This window comes from Notothenia rossii, assembly GCF_949606895.1.
Source record: "Notothenia rossii genome assembly, chromosome: 9".
Lineage (NCBI taxonomy): Eukaryota > Metazoa > Chordata > Actinopteri > Perciformes > Nototheniidae > Notothenia > Notothenia rossii.
Window position 1 is genome coordinate 55,158,792 of NC_136907.1, and position 21,142 is coordinate 55,179,933.

At 42.1% G+C, this 21,142-nt stretch overlaps 2 protein-coding genes across 3 annotated transcripts in view; both read left to right on the plus strand.

Annotated features, from left to right (window-relative positions):
- The window catches only part of LOC307019487 (uncharacterized protein), a 64,197-nt gene that overhangs the window by 41,725 nt on the left and 1,330 nt on the right, over positions 1-21,142 (plus strand). For both annotated transcript variants that reach the window (XM_079650438.1, XM_079650439.1), the window contains 14 exons: positions 377-418; positions 498-554; positions 1,196-1,264; positions 1,418-1,501; positions 4,487-4,576; positions 4,657-4,740; positions 4,857-4,925; positions 5,040-5,129; positions 5,211-5,300; positions 5,382-5,471; positions 5,559-5,648; positions 5,739-5,813; positions 6,004-6,066; positions 21,009-21,077. In XM_079650438.1, the coding sequence (XP_079506564.1) occupies positions 377-418; positions 498-554; positions 1,196-1,264; positions 1,418-1,501; positions 4,487-4,576; positions 4,657-4,740; positions 4,857-4,925; positions 5,040-5,129; positions 5,211-5,300; positions 5,382-5,471; positions 5,559-5,648; positions 5,739-5,813; positions 6,004-6,066; positions 21,009-21,077 (1,062 nt within the window). The remainder of the gene's footprint in view (positions 1-376; positions 419-497; positions 555-1,195; positions 1,265-1,417; positions 1,502-4,486; positions 4,577-4,656; positions 4,741-4,856; positions 4,926-5,039; positions 5,130-5,210; positions 5,301-5,381; positions 5,472-5,558; positions 5,649-5,738; positions 5,814-6,003; positions 6,067-21,008; positions 21,078-21,142) is intronic.
- LOC307019494 (uncharacterized protein) lies at positions 6,077-20,333 on the plus strand. The gene is made up of 2 exons (XM_079650448.1): positions 6,077-13,229; positions 13,315-20,333. Exon 1 carries the CDS (start codon positions 11,746-11,748, stop codon positions 13,165-13,167), a length of 1,422 nt encoding a protein of 473 aa, XP_079506574.1. The 5' UTR covers positions 6,077-11,745; the 3' UTR covers positions 13,168-13,229; positions 13,315-20,333.

Genomic DNA, 21,142 nt, shown 5'->3' on the forward strand with positions numbered 1-21,142 from the left:
AGGTCGTCTGCAGTGGCAGTTGCATACACTCCATATTTTAGGTCTGTTTGGGGATTTGAACCGGCGACCCTACGGCTCCCAGTCCAAATCCCTACTGACCGAGCCACTGCCGGACAAACTAATATACATGCCGGATGGAACTAACAAACACGTTTTAACTTCTTTAAAACTGTCTCAGAGCTCACAAAAGATCTAGCATCGAAGCAAGACGAGCTGCAGAAATACATCAACGAGTTTACAACCACCTCAGAAATCTAGAAAAAGAAAAGCACAATGAGGGCCAAAACACTTCTGCTGTAGTTACTGTTTAGTATCTTATTTCTCTGTGACCTTATTGAGTACGAGAAGTAGATGAAGCAAACCTTCTTATCCTTAGAGCTGAAAAACGAGCTGAAGGAGAAAGACGAGAAATTCCGGGGTAAGTTTGGTACTAGCACTAGTAGGTTTCTGAAAAACAGAACATTCAGCTGAAGATGAATGTGTGTTTTTGTTGCTAGCTCTGCAGAACGAATTGAACCGGACGGACTGTTCCACTTATGTGCTCCAACTTAAAGGTGAGGGTAGTCGCTGTTGATCGGATTCCCACCTTCTCTACCAGCCAACATGTTCCCTTCATGGGGGAAATAAATCAGAATCAGAAATCCTTTATTGGTACAGGGAGGGGAAATGTACATTATTACAGCAAAGGGGACAGAACAGAAGCACAAATAGTACATATTCAAGGTAGAAAAAGTACCATAAAAGTACTATAAAATGATGGTAAATAAACAGTGATGAATAGCAGTCAGATCACAGTAGTAAACAGTAAAAGTGTACATTGCATGCACATTGTTGTTACAGTGTAAAGTAGTGCAAGAAGTTAGCAGCCTAGTATTGGGGTCTAATCTAATCAATTACCCTAATCTAAATCTCACAATATAAAAATCATGTGACCGGATTATTTTTCTATTCTGAAAGTCAAATGCAAAGCTGATACATTTCACAAATGCCAGATGCCTCACAATATGTATTTTATCAATCAAAATATACATATCAACAATAAAAAAACCTAAAGAGTTTAGAAAAGAGAAACACAAAATAATAGGAAGCTGTGAGTGTGAGGTGTTGTAAAGGGTTATATATAGTCAATCAAATGCTGTGTATTGCTCTGTCTTTAGGATCAACAGTTGTTAAAAACTTCTTCATGTTTGTGTAGATTTGCATAAAAACCTTGATGGCAAAATGAAGGAACTGCATACCAAAGCTGAGTCTGTTACTTCACTCGGTGAGTTGAATAATGAAGCAATTCTTAAAGAAAACTCCCACAATATAGTGGTGTTGTAATCTCCATGTTCATCTTTATAGATAAGGACAGACTCTTTAAATACCTTTTTTTTCTTTTAAAAGTCTTAACTGTTTGTTTATGTGGTGCCTTCAGCTCTGCAGGTTTCTACATTAACTGTGCAACTGGAGGAGCTAAAGAGACAACTACAAAACACTGAATCTGAAAGCAAGAGAAAAGGTCAGTGTGGGTTTCATTGTCTGTAAAAACTAGACTGTAATTTTAGCGAGGGTTGCCTAAAGATGCTGAGCAGGGCTGATTTCAGGCCTTAAGTGGGATCAGGTGTGGCCTGGTAGGTGGAGGCTAAGCCCCGCCTCCCACAAGACTAAAAAAGGCCAGGGGATTTACAACAGCCGCCCCTCAAAAGTGAGAACCCATTTGACAATGTAACTGTCAACTGAGGTCGTTAATTTGACACAAATCATACGGCAGGTCTGACGTACAGTTTCCATTGGATACTGACTTCTACTGTACTTACATGGCCATCGTCTTTAGGGGATGAGACGTGTCGCTTTCCCTATAGGCCAGAGTCCTCTTGCAAGCTGTGGGTTAACTATGACTACAACAGCAGGACCAACTGTATTTTTCTGTTGTTTTGGGGCTTGGCAAGTAGTCTTTAATGAAGCGTCCAGCAATGATCTGCACCATACACTGCCTGGGGAAGGGAGGTATCCCGCCGCCCCAAGAGGAACAGATTTGGGGTCACAGCGGGGATGGACTCTGGAGGCAGCGAACGGGGGCGCAGGCCAAGGCAGTGGAACTCTGGAGGTCGCGGACAGGGGCGCAGGCCGCGAGCTGGAGGATGGGCGGGGAGACGGCGGGAGCCCTCTGGAAGACGGCCTGTAGGACAGCCTGTAGGACAGCCTGTAGGATAGCCTGTAGGACGGTGAGACCTCTCCGGAGGACTTTGCCGTCCTAAAGGCCATCCTCCGAAGCGGCCTCACCGTCCTCCAGGCCGCAATGAGACCCCTTCGACCGGATGTTCAGCCATAGGGGCCCAGGGGAAACAGGAGTCAGCAGGACTGCCGGAGCCGCCGACTGAATGGGAGGGGTGCTGGGACCAGGAGTCGAGCCGGGGGCCGACTGGACTGGAGGGGCATTGGGGGAGGGAGTCGACTCGGGCGTCGACGGGAAAGGAGGGGGAGGTGTTGTAGTCAGGACCCCCGACGGCACAGAAGGGGGGCTGGGGGCCATAATGAAGGAAGGACATATGGGGGAGACCCACAAGAGGATGTGGGGTGGATGCTTGAGGCACCTGAAACTGGGGAAGACCCGCATCGGGATGTGAGGGAGGAGCTTGAGGCGCCTGGAATTGGGGAGGACCCACATCGGGATGTGTTGGAGGAGCTTGAGGCACCTGAAGCTGTGGGGGGGCACTTGTAGAGATGGTGGTGTTCTCGGGAACCCCGACTCTTTTTGATCCCTGGCAAGGGAAGATTAAGCTTAATCTCATTATCACACTGGTGCATCAGTTAACATGAACATATCTGGGTTTGGGGTAGAACATTACCTTCACACATTGTGTCACATTCACCACTACAGCTGCAGGGACAAGTTATATATGAGCTTTGTTGCCTCTGTGAAGCGTCCTGCCTAGCAAGAAGCTGCATGAGCATATTGCGGATATCTTTAATTTGAGCATGTGTTGCAGATGGACAAGCCTCGGTTAATGGCTTAGCTCCAGAATAATGTCCTTGGGTGGATGGAGGAGGGTGAGAAGCTCCATAGTGCTCATAGTCTTGAAAGTATGAGGGTGCATATCTGTTCCGTGCTCCCTGCCAAAGTCCCTCTTCATCCTGCTGCTCTCTCGGGTCCATATCCAATGCCTAAGCACTCCGGCTCGAAGGACCATGTAAAAACTAGACTATCATTTTAGGGAGGGTTGCCTAAAGTGCCTCTGCCTTGGCATACCAGTCAAAGTATGAGGACCCATGATGAGAGCAGTTTAACTATTTATTTGCTTCACATGCAGTTGACAGGTTAAAGGTGATGTTGATGATGATGATTTTAAGGTAAAATAATGCATCAGTATTCAACTGGTGAAGAGAGCACATATGGATCAGCTTGCTGCTAGAGACATTGGAGAGAGACTGAGCAGGGCTGATTTCAGGCCTTAAGTGGGATCAGGTGTGGCCTGGTAGGTGGAGGCTAAGCCCCGCCTCCCACAAAACCAAAAAAGACAGGGGGATTTACAACATTGTCACTAAACAGTTTGATATTGCCCGTCGTACATCCTTACATTACATTAAATCAGTGGTGGAATGTAATAAAGTAAATACTTGTACTTAAAGGTGGGGTAGGTAAGTTTGAGAAACCGGCTCGAGATACACTTTTTGTTATATTCCATGGAATGCTCTTAACATCCCGATAGCAATGAATATCTTAAGTGCTTTGACAAAAAATCCATAAAAAAATGTCATCTGTGGAAGCCGTAGTACTGTAAAAAGCATATCTGACAGGCCTACCTGCCTGTCAGCCTTCCATCTGTGCACAAACTTATCTCGTGCCCTCATTGGTCATGTGCGCGTTTGTGTGTGTTGGAGGAGGGGCTCTGTAAGGAAGTGGCAGATTTTTTTCCGGCTGTGTATTTTCAAATTCTAGCGCACTCGAGCTGGTTTCTCCAAAATTACCAACCCCACCTTTAAGTACAATTTTGAGATACTTGTATACTTGAGTATTTCCATATTATGCTACTTTGTACTTCTACACCACTACAATTCAGAGGTAAATCATGTACTTTTACTCCACTGCATTTATTTAATATGTTTAGTTTCATTCTGGTACTTTTTGTTTTTTGTTTGAAGTAAAAACGTGTTTTATTCAAGGACAAGATCTGAGTACTTCTCGGCATTAAATAAGCCAAACCTTAATAAGTGATATGTATGGATTTTTGATTATATATATTTTTTTGATTGGCCAAGGTGGAGTTAAAACAAGTTGGTTTGTCTGCTAACAGAAAAAGTGTAGACTTTCCGCTCTCCTGATATATTGAAATATAATGCTTCCGTTTTTGTATAAACAATGCACCCAAATGGTGGCACAAAATATGGCAACTGAACAGCCTAGTGACAGAGAAATATATAAACATTGTCGTGAAGCTTCAGTCCTATTAATGCATTAAAAGGATATATTAAGGTTTAAACATTTGTTTTTGTTGTTGTTCAGAACTTCAACAAATCATTGATGAGAAAAATACCGGGCTGACGAAAAAAACCGAAGAGTTGCTCAAGGTAACGAGTGCTCAACCTCAACGACGTGAGTAGGACATGATACTGAAAGATGGGAGACAGATTATACAGTACATGCTGAAAAATAATTATTAACCCTTTTTACAGTTTTACAGATTATTGCAATACAAACCGAGATTGAGAAATGGGTGTATGTGGCCGCGAATGACACAGATTACAATAAAATCAGAGGTGAGTGACGAAAACTGAGGCATCACCTTTCCTAACCTCCAAATGCTTTGAATAAACAATTAAAACCAAACATCTTCTCACATAAAATAATATGTTTGTACTTCTCCTACCTGCAGAACTTCAAGACCGTTTGAATGATTTGGTTGATGGAATAAAAGATGGAGACAATGAATATACTAAACTGAGTGAGTCATCCTCAAAATAACAGTAACATTCCTATAACTATTGTTCTATTGTAGTCAGTTTTTATGTCGTTTCCACTGATTTCTTTTTTAATCTGAACTTTCTCTTTTTTTTAGTGTTTAAAATCTTGACTCAACAAGATGAAATAGCAAGACTGGAGAATCAAGAAAAAAGTCAGAGAAAAGCAGCATCGGAGAGAATCGGCTGTAAGTTACTGGGATAACTTCCTGATACATTTTGAGACATAACAGAAAAAATAAAGCATCCATTTGGTTTTTCCTTGGAAGATCTGGAGAATCAACTGGAGGACATTAGAAATCAGATTGCAGAGAAGACACTGTTGCTGGGCTCAAGTGATAAGAGGATAGCTAATTTAAGTATGTGTCCAGTTTCAGTCAGAGTTACAGAATTATCAAATAGCATCAGAGTTCTAAACGTTTTTTTTGTTTTGTTTTTAGCGGCTCATATTTTAGAACTTCACAAGAATATCAAACCACTGGAAGACGAGATATCAGAGCTTAAAGATAAAATCTCTGACAACACCAGAGGTAAATCACCAGTTACACTGCAATGTGCCACAAAGTACTAGTACATACAAAGATGTTGTATTTGATCGTCCTCTAAATCATTTTCAGAGCTGCAAAAGAGGCTGGATTTGACAAGGAGGCAACTGCAAGACAGTGAACTTCGACTCCAGGAGGCAGATACGAAGAACTTTGAAATGGGTGTGAACATTTCTTATTTGCTCATTTTCTTGTTGTTTTTTTCCCCTTTACAGTATGTACAAAATAACACTGTAGCTGTGTCTCTGCTAGTAATGGAGATCGCTGATCTGCGGACACAACTGAAGAAAGCTCAGAAGAAGGCAGTTGCTGAAAGAAATGCAATGGGTTGGTCCATCTGTTATTCTGCTGCTATTGTGTAGTCTCTGCTAACAACACATTATTTCTTACTGTGCATGCTATAAGTAATATTTAAACTACCATATAATGGTCGTCGCCATAAGCAATCATACTCTGATTTGAACCAAATCCATTTGGTTTTTCACGCAGTTGTGGTTGTTTTGGTCTTCTTTCTTAGAATTGGAACAACAACTACAAACACAACAAAGAGAGAACAGAAAACTTGAAAACGCAAATAAAGGTATGTTCTTTAAATTGCAATGTCTTTGTATTTGCTTTTTTCAGAGAGTTAAATGAGAAGAATGTTTTCCCTTTAATGTGTGTGAGTTTCGTCAGTTAGCTTGGCATAAAGAATGAATACAAGGTTATGTGCAAGACTATTTCGGTCAGACAACTCACATGTTTCTTAAACATGTTTATTAGAAGCAGCATATAGTTGAGTTTGGCCTATAGGCTCGGGCCTTATCACTCCACAGATGACATAACACGATGAGTGATGATTAAATAACTAACCCCCCGAGCAGGTGGAAGCTGGGGTGGTGGTTGGGCAGGCAAACAGCAGCGATGTGGAAGTAGCTGCAGCAAAGCAGCAGCAAGCAATGCATAGAGAGATATCTGGCAGGTTAAATAGAGCGGAATATCAAGGAGACTCTGTTTGGTTGGTTGTAGAGGGGCAAGGGACGTTATGTATGAATGCAGCATAAGTGCTCGAGTTGACTGCCTGAAATAGCTCGCAGGCTTCGCCCCTTTTCTTGGTGGGGTGCAGGCAGCAACCTCCGAGGCCGATAAATGAAGCCAGCGTGGAACTGACAAAAACTGCAATTCCTTAAATGGCAATTCCTAAAGTGAGTTAATCCTCCATAGAGCACCATTTTAAAATGCCAGACTTGACACAAAAAATAAAAATGTTTAAAGCTCATTTTCCAATTCCTGACAACTGCTTTTTGTCTTTACTATGCTAAGGCAAGCAACTTCTTAATTTAGCTGCATATTTACCATGCAGAAATTATAGTGGATTCAATTAATTATCTGTCTTTATAGTCCGGGAGCCGTGGGGTGTTCGTTTTTTTTCCTGCTGTTTCTTGTAGCTTGGGGGTACCTCTTCAAAATCCAAGAGGGTGCCCGGTGATATCCCTTGAGCATTTTTGGATATTAACCCCTTTATGCCCCAAATCCCGGAAGAATAAGGATTTATGAGATTTCATGCTAAATTCTCAATAGAAATGCACCAAATTAGCTTTCTCCAATGTTTATTCATAAAGGTCATGTGTTCTAAATTAATGAATATTAACCCTTTTATGCCAAGCCAGCGAAACAGGTAGCTGGATGAACCTTCCTACACCCATTGAGCTTTTGAGATCCAGAACAATGGATTTTTTTTAATATGCTTTTCATGTCACCTCTAACACATGTTGTAACCATCATCTAAAGCAGTGGTTCTCAAACATTTTCTGTCATTCCCCACTTTGAACAGGTGGGCCTTTTCAAGCCCCACCTGTTCCTCATCGCTCCAATAAAATGGTAGGCCAAGCATAAAATTGTCAAATGTATTGTTCTATAACAGGGGTCTCCAACCTTTTTTAGGATGAGAGCTACTTTCAAAAAATAAAACAAGTCGTGAGCTACTTTTACTCCTCTTTTTTAGTTTTTTTGCAGTGTATATATTTAGCACATTTGAACATTATTATATGCTTACCTTTAACCTTTGTGTGCTGTTTGGGTCTGTGGGACCCGTTTTCAATGTTTACTAAAAGAAAATGTATGCAATTTAATTATTTTAACCTTATTTATTTGGGGGTGGACCTCACCTCCTCTAGGGGGGTCCCCCGGGAAGATTTTCTTTTTAATGTTGAAGTGAAATGCCTCAATCTGGTGCACTTTGAGCAAAAAATGAATTTATGGATACAGCTCTCAACACACTGAAAGGGAGCTGTATACTTTTCAATAATCCAAACATCTTTAGAATATGATCAAAACCAAATCATTCAAACTGGTTTATTCTGATCTGATGTTACCTAGTTAGCATTCTTTCTTTTTATTTATGAGTATTTTACTAATCACAATTTTTTTTTTTTTTTACTGTCCTATAGCACACATTGGAATGATTTCTTACTTTATTTTTTACACCTAGGCTATATTAAATAGATAAATATGTGATCTCTCTAGCTCTCTCGCTCTCTCTCTCTGTCTCGCTCGCTCACAGAGGCTGTGTGCTTACGTTAAAAAATTATAATAAACATAGGCCTATTTGTAAAGTGGGGGGACACAAACGGGATTTCGAAAAGTGTCACGGTTAAACTCCTTGTGAAGTGGTGAGGTGCCGCTCCACATTGCTTTTCTTCCCGACTGTAACGCTGTAAATGATTTTGGTTTCAGTTGTGTGTGTGTGAGCAGGCTCGGATTGGCCATCGGGAGATTGGTGGGCCGCTGGCTCTGACATAGGTGGGCCGTGGACTTTCACAGCGCCGCTGCGGCGGTACCGCACCCGCCGCCGCAAACACCCGCCGTTGCGAGGCTCCGGTGGATCTGGCGCTGTGAAAGTCCACCACCGTTGCGAGTCTCAGGCTGTAACAGTGCACTAACGCCCGCGAGGACCCAGGTTCGATTCCGGCCTGAGGTACAAAAAATCTATTAAAAAAAAAAAAAAAAAAAAAAAAGTAAAACTCCCGTTCATCAAGTCCATTCGTGACCCACCTATCACATCTCTGCGCCCCACTAGTGGGGCGCGCCCCACACTTCGAGAAACGCTGATCTAAAGTGTAATATACCCCGTGATTATTTAATTAACTCATAATTGCAAGATTTTGTTGTATTCTGCCTCCAGATTGTATTTGGTAGGTATAATTGGCGGTTGGTGCAGTTCCTGTATTAATCCAAGCTATTTGAGTTTGCTAGTCAAGACAAAAACACACTGGGGACTCTTTGGATCATCCGTCCACTACTTTTATGCCCTTGATGAAGCATAATCTTTAAGTATTTTATTTCTAAGATTATTGTGGACACTATTATATCTTATATTGACTATTATTTCACATTATTATACATTTGTGACCCGCTTGATCAGTCGGAAGTCACAACGGCTCATTTAAAAATAAACGTTGATTTGTGTAAAAAAACTAGTTTTTCAGGGTTCGGGTGTTTTTTTTAATTTTAAATAAACAAAGTCTTGGCTTTCAGAATATGAAAATGTTATTGCCAAAATCTCACGATAAATACATTTTTGAAGCTTGTAAAGGGAAGATGACAGCTCTCACTCGCCACTCTGCTGTTCCGCAGCGCCGCTTCCCCTCCCTCCGCTGAAATTATGAATGTAAGGCGTATATGTAGTAATCATGGATAACACGGCAGGGTCCGTTACAGTTTGTTTTCATCTGATTTCAAATAAACAAAGTCTTGGCTTTCAGAATATTAAACTTGTTTCGGAAAATTCAGATGATAACTATAACTTTGAAGCTTCTAACGGCATGATTACAAGCGGAGAATGGATTAATTTAACGTCACAGCTAGGGTGACCAGATGTCCCGCTCTGTGCGGGACTGCACAGCATTTTTATAATTTCTCCCCGTCCCACAGAAAGGCCGGCTCGGTTTCACCGACGGCCGGCACCGCCCTTTATTAATATATTTGTTAAACGGCATCATAATGCGCTGACAGGCGAAAGATGAACCTTTCAATTTTCAAAAGCATTGTGTTTTCTGTGGTGAGTTTTGCAATCTTAACATTGACAAGAAGAACCCGTCCAGATGGAGGGATGCATTCTTATTCCGAGAATTGGAGACCAAGAAGTCTCTATTAGAAGTTTGTGAAAAACGAAAGGATGCTTTTTCGAAAAGCGTCCAACATCGTCTTCAGGGGACAATTATTGATCTGCATGCTGCAGATTCCCGGTACCATGTTGATAGGCCTGTCACGATAAATAATTTTGTTGGACGATAAATGTTCCTGGAAATTATTGCGATAAACGATAATATTGTCGGCACCATTGTAAGACCATTTTAGACCACTGACATAATGATAATATATCATAATAATTCTAGTACATCCTTTCAAACAGAAATTTGTATTGAACATTCAACATTGCAAATGAAATGTGAAATAATATTAAAATATATAAATGATATATAATAAATAAAACAAATTAATTAAATTATAATAAATTAATTAAATCACACACAACCAAAACAATAAATTAAATAGACTCAGGCTGGAAAACAGAGCTCTCAATCCATCTATCAATCCATCTCTATATAGATAGATAGATAAATATATATAAATATATATATATACATAAATATATATATAAATAAATCAATATGAGCACACATTGTCTCACAAGCAAAAAACATCTCCTTAAAACAACAGTCATGTGTACAGTCCACTGTCCACTGTCCATACAAAGACCCAGATGCCTAAACAGGCCATATCCAAATCTGTTTTTCGAAGTTTTCGAGCAAGGAACACCAACATGTTTGCATTGTCGGGCAAATGCATCTTTGATTGTAAACTGTCGGGAAGGTGGGAGCCATCTCCAGCTGGCGTGTTTGCTACCAGCTGGGAAAACGGAATGGAGTGGTTGTGTTTTAGGTGTAGTTTAAAATGCGTGGTATTGCCTGCTTTTGTCGCTACCTTTTTTAAACAAATGCGACACACCGCCCGGCTCATTCAAGTCCGTAGGTTGGCCTCGATGATTTGGCTTGAATCCAAAATACTGCCACACCGGAGAATCGAGATGTGTAGGTTTTGTAACCAATTCCATTTCACTTTAAATTCCCCGCGAGTAAGTCACACGTTGTCTCCCGCTTGTCGCTATATTATTAATTTGGCTGCTACGCTGCTGTACGTGCACACAGAGTGTCCTGACCTGGCTGTGTGTCAGCCCCGCCCCTCACAGCACGCATGGCCGGCAGCCACAGCTCGTCTGGCAGCCACAGCGCTCCTAGCTAAAATGCTGGTCACATCCTTATGTAAACAAACACGCATGTAAACGGCAATTTATCGAGCTCAGAAAAGTTATCGAGTCCATTTTTATTTATCGTACGATAAGTCAATTTATCGATTATCGCGACAGGCCTACATGTTGATTGTCGACAATGATTTGTCCAATTTAGGTCACTGCCAGGGCAGGCGGGTAGAAGTTCAGAGGACACTGACGAAGATCCTGCCTTAACGTCAGTTGTAGAGAAGATGACAGCTGACCGGTCAAAAATGTGGAATTCTGTTGAACTGTTTGCACTCTATACAGACCTTAATGGGGATAAGCTTTCTAGGAGTAGCCTCATCCAGCAACTCCAGCAGACATTTGGCAGTGATCTTCTGGTACTATCCTCACCTGGGATAGCTGACATCATTGCTTTTTGTAGTTGTGCCTCGCAGACTCTTTGACTTGTGAATGATGACGAGGATGACATGGGGAGCATCGCAGTGAAAGCTAGCAAGCAACTCATTCAGGATGTGAAAAACATTGATATGGACAAGGGACACTATAACATCAGCATTAATAAGGACATGATCAAAGAGTCAGTGAGTGACTTTCTGTTGATGTTGTTAGCAAAGGTTTCTCCAAAGCTAGATAATACCCTTCCTGCACTGCTCATAGGTTCAATAGCCTCTAATACTCTCAAGTCTCAGGCAACTTGTTTGCAAGTAGACCTAGCAGGAAAAATGGTAGAGTCCAAGAAGCTTATCAATAGCATGTATTCCTATGGTGTATGTTGTTCTTACACAGAGTATCGCAGGTTCAAGAAATCAGCATCTCAGGCAGCAGTAGCCGATTTTAAGTTGTCTGGCATATTTAATGCTGACGATGGTCTAGTTCAGGCTATTGTGGATCATTTTGATGCTGATATAGCCTCTCAGAATGGTAAGCAGTCCACACATTCACTAGCTGTCCTTCTTACACAGTGCTCGCAAACAGCCTCCAATGCCACCAGATGAAGCCACAAAGGCTGTCTGCTCCCTGAAGTCACTTGCTCACCAAGTAGTTGTGGTTACGAGAGCTTCAGAGGCTGACCTTAGTTTTCTACAGGAAGTTCTTACTCAGGAAAACTGCTCAGAATACCATGGATACAACACGAAACATAGCAGGGAGCAGAGCACTCTCCCCCAGGCCAAGAAAAAAACGCTTGACTTACCCCTGATCGACATGAAGCCATCTGATCCCGATACAATGATGACAGCCATGGCCAGAGTACAAGAGCTCACATCTGAAACTGCTCAGAATTTCAGTGTGCTGACATGTGACCAGCAGCTCTACCGGGTTGCAGTGCAAGTGTTATGGGCCCATCCAGATAAGTTCAAAGACATGCACTTACGTCTTGGGGGTATGCATGCATTGATGAGTTTTGTTGGGGCTACAGCTTCACTGATGGCGAAAAGTGGGCTCTCTAGTGTCTTGTCAGAAGTATTTGGTGGGGTTGCCAAGATGTTGATTGGGAAGAAGTTCCCTCAGAATGTACGTGCCCTGCGCATGATGGCGGAGGAGGTGCTGCGGAGTGTGATTATGGATGGCCATTTTCAGAAAGCAGATGATCTGAGGAGAGCCTTGGATCAGATTGCTGGTCAAAGTAGGACAGCCAAACATTGGGTTGAGGTCTTGGTGAAACCAGTGTTGCTGATGATGTCGTACATCCGGGCTGAACGTGAGGGTGACTGGCTTCTCCATCTGACCACATTCCGGAAGATGCTTCCCTACTACTTTGCAGCTGGCCATGTCAACTATGCCAGGTATGGCCTCTATTACCTCCATTCCATGGAGAAGCTTCCTCCACATGTCCAAGGCTATTTCCTCCAAGGGCAACATGTGACGCGACACATCCGTGGAATATGGAACGGCCTGTGGAGTGACCAGTTCATAGAGTCCACCTTCATGAGGTACGGCCACAGTGAAGGAGGGATCATTGGGATAACCTTGAAGCCAGCAGCACTGAAGATCTGGGCCCTGAGCCGCCACATCTGCTGCAAGATTGAATCAGACATGAATGACATGGAAGAGGAGGAGACAAATACAACAAAAGTACATCTCTATCACAAGGAGGAGGCTAAAGCCAGGGTTAGAGCAGACAGCAAGGACAGGGATGGACTTCATCAGAAACTAGACACCTGCCTCCATCCATTGGATCCCAACACACATCCAGGAGAGAGCATTGTGAACATCACCAGTGGCAAGATAGCCCCTCCAGCTGCCAGTTTTGATAGTGCTGTAAAGATTGGAGAGGTAATGTTAGAACAATTTGAAAAGACCTGGCCAGAGGGATTTTACAACACCATCTCAAGCAAAGTGAAGACCATGGCAACAACAACCAAATCCGATCCAGGTGGAAGTCTCCAGGAGGAATGCCGGTGATGCAGATGTCACTGTCATTGATGGATCAGCACTTCTTTGGACCATACACTGGCCAGCTGATGGTACTGTCGCTAATTTTATTGATAATATTAAAACACGGCGGATTTCATACCTGTCAGAAAGTGACGTCTACCTCATCTTTGACAGGTACTATGATTACATCAAGTCTGTCCCCAGAGATGTCAGGGAGACAGTGGTCAGTAGGAAACATCATCTCCTACTATCAACTAAGCTACCAGCCCAGAAGGTTGTCTTGTCATCCATTGAAAACAAGAAACAGCTCAACCGATTAATATTTAAGGAACTGACTGAAGACAGGCTTTTCCATCTACGGGGAACAAACAAACACAAGTTGGTGGTGACAGGGGAGGACTCAGGCCCCATCGAGATCAGGATGGAAGAAAGAAGGAGCCGATATGAGCTAGAAAATCAGCAGGAAGAAGCTGACACCATCATTGTCCAACAAGTCCTGGGGTGTGCTGGAGAAGCCCATCAAATCTCTGTGGTTTCTGATGACACAGATGTGTTCGTCCTACTCCTTCACCATTACCATCAGGCAGGATGTACCACTCATCATGGAATCTCCCCGCAAGGAAAGAGCCATAGTGGACATCAAGGCGACACTGTCCAAGCATTCAGAAATTGTCGAGAACCTTTTACCAGCCCATGCCACATCGGGATGTGACACGGTAGCGTCTTACTATGGGTTGGGAAAAGGCTCTGGCATCAAAGTCCTGAAAGCTGGGTACCAACTATCAGCCATTGGCAACATGGATGCACCATTCCAGCAAGTCCTCGACCAAGCCACTGCCTTCATCTCCGCCTGTTATGGCATAAAGTAAAGCACAGAGGCTCTTGTCTGGGGGGAAAATAATGGAAAAGGATATATGTCTGCTCCAAACCTTGCTGCTCTACCACCAACAAATGAAGCCTTCATTGAAAATGTTAAGAGGGCCCACTTTCAGGCAATGATGTGGCGAAATCTCAATGTAAACCTGCTGCCAGCACTGAACCCAGAAGAATTTGGATGGAAAAAAGATACGTGCAACAGGTCACTGATCCCAACCCATCTACCAGAAGATGTCAAATGTGTCCCAGATTATATTTTGGAGATGATCAGGTGTGGCTGCAAGAGTGAGACCCCTTGCAACTCCAAGAAGTGCAGTTGTAAAGTGCATGGTTTGCCATGCACAATGTTCTGTGCATGTTTCAGGGTGGGATGCTCAAGATCCTAACAGTAATGTGTCATTTCTATATGCTAATGAGCAAAGTTTTATCCAACAATCTGCTTGCCTTTCCTTTTTGTTGTTGGTAATAAACGCCACCCAGTTGCATGAGCAAAAGAGAGAAGTTGTTTGCATTGTCTTTGCAGTATTCACTGCACTTCAAAAGTATGTTTTGCTGGGTCAGCTTAAAAGGGTTAATATTAATTAATGTATAATACAATGCACTGTATGAATATAAACATTGAGGAAGGCAAATGTGATGCATTTGATTTGAATATATTTCAATATTATTGCAATCTCATAAATCCTTATTTTCTTTGATTTTGGCGTTTTGGCCATGAAGGGGTTAATATCCAAAAATGCTCAGGGGATATCACCGGGCACCCTCTTGGATTTTGAAGAGGTACCCCCAAGCTACAAGAAACAGCTGAAAAAAAAACGTTATCAGACGAAACAAGGTTCATCCAAAAATCAGGCTTTGGCTCCCGGACTATTAGGCGTGAAAGTGAGGAAACATTCCTTTAATCTAGGAATCTAGTGGCATCTAGAGGTGAGGTAGCAGATTGCAACCAAGTAAACACCCTTCCCCTCAACCCTCCCTTTACAAGCGCATCAGGCTACTGAAAAAACATTGCGTTGCAAAATTGCCCACAACGTGAAGATATGAAGTTCTCATTCTTAGCCAACAAACACACAAAGATTCACGCTTTCAGGTGATTTTAAAGTAAAGAAAACATAGATATATGTTACATTAATGGGGTGAAGCCTGCGAGCTAGTTCAGGTAGTCAACTCAAGTACCAATGATACATTAACACGTGACGCACCTCGTCCGTCTTACAACCAACCAAACAAACACATTCTCCTAAACATGCCGCTCTATTTAAGCTGCCAGGTCTTCCTGCCTCTGCCTCGCTATGCTGCTACTGCCACTGCTGTGTTCACTTGCTATTGCTGCGTTCATGTTCCTGCTGCTGTGTTTCATGTTGCTACTGTTGGCCTGCCCCACCACCACCCCAGCTTCTACCTGCCTGTATGCTCGGGGGATATTTATCTAATCATCACTCAATGTTCTTTGTAAATCTGTGGAGTGATGAGGCCCGAGCCTAGATGCTAAACTCAAACTATATGCTGCTTCTAATAAACATATTAAAGATGGGGTATGTAATTTATTTCAGAAACACTTTTTGTTATATTCCATGGAATGCTCTTAACATCCCGATAGCAATGAATATATTAAATGCTTTGACAATAAATACATTAAAAAATTCATCTGTGGAAGCCGTAGCGCTGTAAAAACATATAACCAATCACTTTAGCCGGCCCGGCTAAAATAACTGGATGGCCTACCTGCCTGTCAGCCTTCCATCTGTGCACAAACTTATCTCGTGCCCTCATTGGTCATGTGCGCGTTCGTGTGTGGAGGAGGGGCTCTGTAAGGCAGATTTTTTCCAGCTGTGTATTTTCAAATTCTAGCGCACTCGAGCTGGTTTCTCCAAAATTACCTACCCCACCTTTCTCTTTCGTCTGACTGAACTGCTAATTGATCTCCCAAAATCAATTAGCAACACTGCAGTGCTTTAAAGGTCACCTATTATGCAAAATCCACTTTTCATGTCTTTTATAGATCAACATGTGTCCCCTATGTGTAAAGAGATTCTGAAAGTTTCAAGAAAAAAGATTTGCTCACTTTTTTGTCCTGATCCATTTATATAGAAACCTTTCTGGAAATGAGCTGATCAGATTTTGGCCACTTTATGATGTCATAACGATTGTTTGGCTTGTGTAACCATTAGCCAATAACCAACCAAGGTAACACCCCCCCACCGTATCACCTGAATCTCCTCCTACAGCACCATTGCGTTCTTTTTAACCAAATATCTCTCAGAGGGGCGTGGGGACTGGCTCCTTATTTTCATCTAAAGTAAAAGACAGAGAATCAGCACTTTTGAAACAGGGCTGAAACAGAGGGGATTATGGGATGCTGCAATGATCTGTTTGGTGTTTCGAGGCAAACACTTCAGAGACATGTTTTGAATATATCTGAGACCCAGTGGCAGTTCTACAGGGTGGCACGGGGTTGCAATGCCTTGCCACCCTAGTTGCCACCCTAAATGTAGGCAATTCATTTATTAATAATATTTTTTTAAATGTTGATTATAAATGTTGGTGACATTTCTCCATAGTTCGTGTAAAAAGTTGTACTCAACAGTTTAGAATGAACTCCCCCCCCTTTGTTTTGAAAGAAAGGTTGTGGCTCATTGGACATTTATGAGAGAAAATCTCTAATGTCCGAGTGCAAGTGAATGCAGCACAAGACGTGAGTCTTTTACCTCATTCACACCAATGGTGTTTCAGGGCCGGTTCGGAGCTGGAGCTTCAAAAGCACCAGGTTTTCCTGTTCACACCGCAGCGGAGCAGCCTCTTAGCTACGGAATCCGGTTAGTTTCAAGCACCAAAGAATTGTCCGGCTAGAGCAAAAGCACCGCATACATAGGCGACGCGTGAGGCTCAGGTTTGGGAAGGCTAAATAACTTTTTTTACCTGACGCTGCCCGCCTCCGGCTTCTATAGAAAAGAGATCAACTCAGTGGAAGCACCGCCTGCTGACCAATCAGAGCTCAGTGTGCGTAGTTTAAATCTATCAAGTCATATTACAGGATAAAGGAAATACAGTTTGAACTGCCGTATGCAGAGAAGAAGCCGACGTGTCGCACTTATCATTCTTATCACATCATCAATCAGTAGGCTACATCGATATACTATCATAATATATCATATATTTCCTTATCTGAGTCAGCTTCTCGAGCCGTATCTGGCCGTGCATCACCTACATTATCACATACTGTATGCAGAAGTATTATTTTAAGCAACACATTAAGTTGACGAAACACTCAACTCAAATGTAATTAAAGTCAGATCCACTCGTGTCTTAGACGGGGCAGTGATATCATAAAACTGTTGTACGCTTTTAAACACTCTGTAGTAATTTTTTAACCAGTTGTTCTATATTCACCTTGCAGGTGCAACTATGTGGCTTGTATCCTGGATTATATGTTTAAATCATGAATGTTTAAAGTTCATATTTGTCTAATATTAGTTTACTTTTCATTAATGAAGTATGACGCTGAGCTGTCAGTATACTTGTCCCTGTTTGTGATTGGTCAAATGTAGCTAACCCCGCCCCTTTCACGTGAACGCGCTCTCAGATGGAGAGAGAAACCCTGGCTTGATTTACTGAGTTGATAACCAGCGTCGTAGGACCGCTTAGCGAGATCTCATTTGTTAGGGTTAGTTAAGATCATTCAAACATATCCAGGGTCTGTTGAACTGGATTCGTAGTGCACAGGGCACAGGTGGCTGCATAGCAGCGCTAATGTCAAAGACACAAACATTATACATTATATTTTTATTTTACCAGGATGCAGTGACACAAATATTTGGGAAGGCTTAGCCTTCCCTAGCCAACAGTACCCGCCGCCCCTGACCGCATACGTCACGCTTACGTCGAGGCAGGGGCAGATAAACTCCTGGGGCCGTATTCACAAAGGATCTTAGGGCTAAAAGTAGCTCCTAACTGGCGAATTTAGGAGAAACTCCTAAATATAATGGGCGTGTCAGTCTTAAATTTAGGACTCCTAATTGTATTCACTAAGAGCAATTCACAAAGTATTTTAGGCCTAAAAGTAGCACCTAAGTTTAGGAGAGCTTAAAAGTCCTCGAGAGGACTCCTAACTCAGTAAGACCTATTCACAAAGAATCTGAAAATGGCTGCTAGACGAAATGTTTTGGAGACAATGGAAGACTGTGAATTGATCAAGAGATATAGGCTAAATCGTGAGGGTATGTAACTTGTTGTGGAATTAGTGCGGGATGCAATAACATCCCCGACTAATAGGAATAACCCGATTAGTCTGGAAATAAAATGTTTGGCAACACTACGATATTTAGCAACAGGGAAAATGCATCTTTGCAATGCCGACGATTTAGGAATATCGCAACCATCATTCAGCCGTGCCATAAACCAAACCATCAACGCGCTCTCTAGACCACATATCATCCAACAGTTTATCCGGTTTCCTTTGGACAATCAACAACTACACAGGATCAAAGCCAACTATGCTATTGACGGGACGCACATAAAAATAATTGCGCCATCAAAAGATGAAGAGGTGTTCGTCAATAGAAATAAAGTACATTCCATCAACACGCAGATTGTTTTTGATGCAACTTTTAACATTCTTGATGTTGTTGCAAAGTGGCCTGGATCTACCCATGATTCGCGTATTTTAATGGAGAGCGGTCTGAGGCAGCTTTTTGAGAGGCACCATGTACCAGTTGGGTGTCACTTGCGTTTAACTTTGTCTTCACTTTCATTCATCATGATAGGGGGACTTGAACGGTGGTATGGGCTGTTATTGAAAGTGTTTAAGTGCTGGAAATATGCTCATTGGATAATAGTTTGCAGGGTGCTTTTAATTGCCTCCTTGATTTAATGCAATTTACGTATATTTATTGTTTGCTCTCTCTCTTTAACATGCATATTCAACGTCATTATCGTGGTCTGCACAAACGTGTCATCATGCGTGTATTCTGCTAACTGCACTGTCCATAACTATTTGATAGGAATACATTTCTAGCCTAGGCTATTTCCTTGTTTTTCGGGGATTTAGTGGGCTCGTTTGTGGGATGTTGCGGATGAGTTTCACCGAGACCGCCTGCTCTGAACAACCAATCACCGTACTGACCGCTTCTAAACTCATGCACGAGAATCGACGTAATCCATAGCAACGGCGCGTCACTCTTAGTTCATTCTTAGTTCACTCTTAGTTCACTCTTAGTGATTTATCCTTAGTATGAGTAGGTCTCAGCGGCTTTGTGAATAACTTTTAAGAAAAAACTCCTACGTAAAATGTTTTAGCGCGAGTTAGGAGCACTCCTAGCGGTAAGATAAAATGCTTTGTGAATACGGCCCCTGAACAACAACAAATAGCCCACGTTTTATCCAGTTTGTACACAACGATGGAGAAACAGTGGTCCACTGAAGAGACCAGCTTCCTACTGGGAATCTGGTCTTCCGAAGAGGTACAGAGGAAGCTGGAGCACAATCGGCCATTGTTGTTGTTGTCGGTGTCAGCTGTGAGGGGTTTACGCGTGGTTTGGCTTTATGAAGCAGGCACGCAAACGGTTACGTCATGACGCAAACGATGACGCAATGACGCAGAACCAGTCGGACTCTGGGCGGTGTGAAAAGAGCCGTAGCTAAACCGAAAAACCGTTTCTGAACCTGAAAAGCTAGCCCGGAGCTTGAACCGGAGTTGCGTTGGTGTGAATGAGGTATTTTACCCTCCTGGTGCGAGCGTGCATGATTTGCGGCGATTTCATTTGAACGGGACGGCGCAAACCGAGAAGCATTCGGACCCAAGTAGATGGAAAGAATGAGGTATTTGTGGTCTACAATGACAGAGAAGAGACTGTGAAGTTTGGCTGTACTCAGCATTGAATCAAAACGCACTAAAGCTTTAGATCTTAATAAGTTTGTGAGTCGTTTTGCTGAACAGAATGGTAATCCCGCATTCAGCTGTTATATAGGCATGCCAACTTGATGCTCTGCTCACGGATGAGCATAAACAACTGTTAAGATGATGACCTTGTATGTTTCTTTGTGGGGGTCTGCCCCCAAAAAACAGTTTTAAGTCCTGAGAAAGTCAAATAAGAAGGTGTGTAAAACTACACCGCCCAGCCAAAAAAAAGTAACCACTTTTATTTAGGCCAGTAGGTAAGGACTTTCCACTGGATAATAACTGCAGCGATGTATATGTTTGAGCTGAATTCACGTTTTTTTAGCCCTAATTGATGCAATTAGTCACTTCTTTAATGTTTGTTCTTTCTGATGTAAAGTCAAGGTTGTAACTGTTTGCAATAAAGTCGTGGGGCGCTGAACTGTTTCTTTGAATCTTTTGAATGTTTTGAATTTTGATATATGATAGTAATTACTTCAAATTTGAAGGAGGGTGAGCAAGCATCTTGAGGAACATTCATCATTAACTGCTCCAAAAAATATAGTTTATTCAATAATAAATGAATGTGTGAATCATAACAGTGATTAACAGCTGATAGGAATAATATGATTGTTAATATTATCATATGCATACAGACAAACATCGATGAGACAGTTAATTCATTTACTTATTGCAGCAGTCTGCATAGATGGTACCCCTGCTGGTCTAAGAGTGAAACAAACTCATTCAGTTAATTCATTATCATCCAATTCATTAAATTATGTCTGCCACCTTATATATTTCTATTTAAGGCTTTACTGATGTGCCACAATAATTTCACCTAATGTTATTGAGTTAAAATATTAATATTGTGGCTTTCCAAGTTAACATTGATTGATATGACTGCGATTAAATCAGCATATACTTCTGCCAGGGGATGCCACCCCTTGAAATCTCCTGCCACCCTCTTGCCACCCCATGAATATTTTGTCTAGATCCGCCCCTGCTGAGGTCTATAATATATTGATGAAAAACAGTGTAATAGGGGACCTTTAAAATGTAACCTTGACACTTGGTGTTTAAAAGATTGAGTGTTTCAAACTCCTTCCTCTATCAGACTTAGAGCAAGAGGTCCAAGAACTGATGAAAATGAACTGCAGTAATGATGTCAACCTCCAGTGTGACGGTGAGATCCTCAGTATGACTTAATTTTCACTATTATGCTAGTGTTTGAAGTAGCTTTTTTTGACC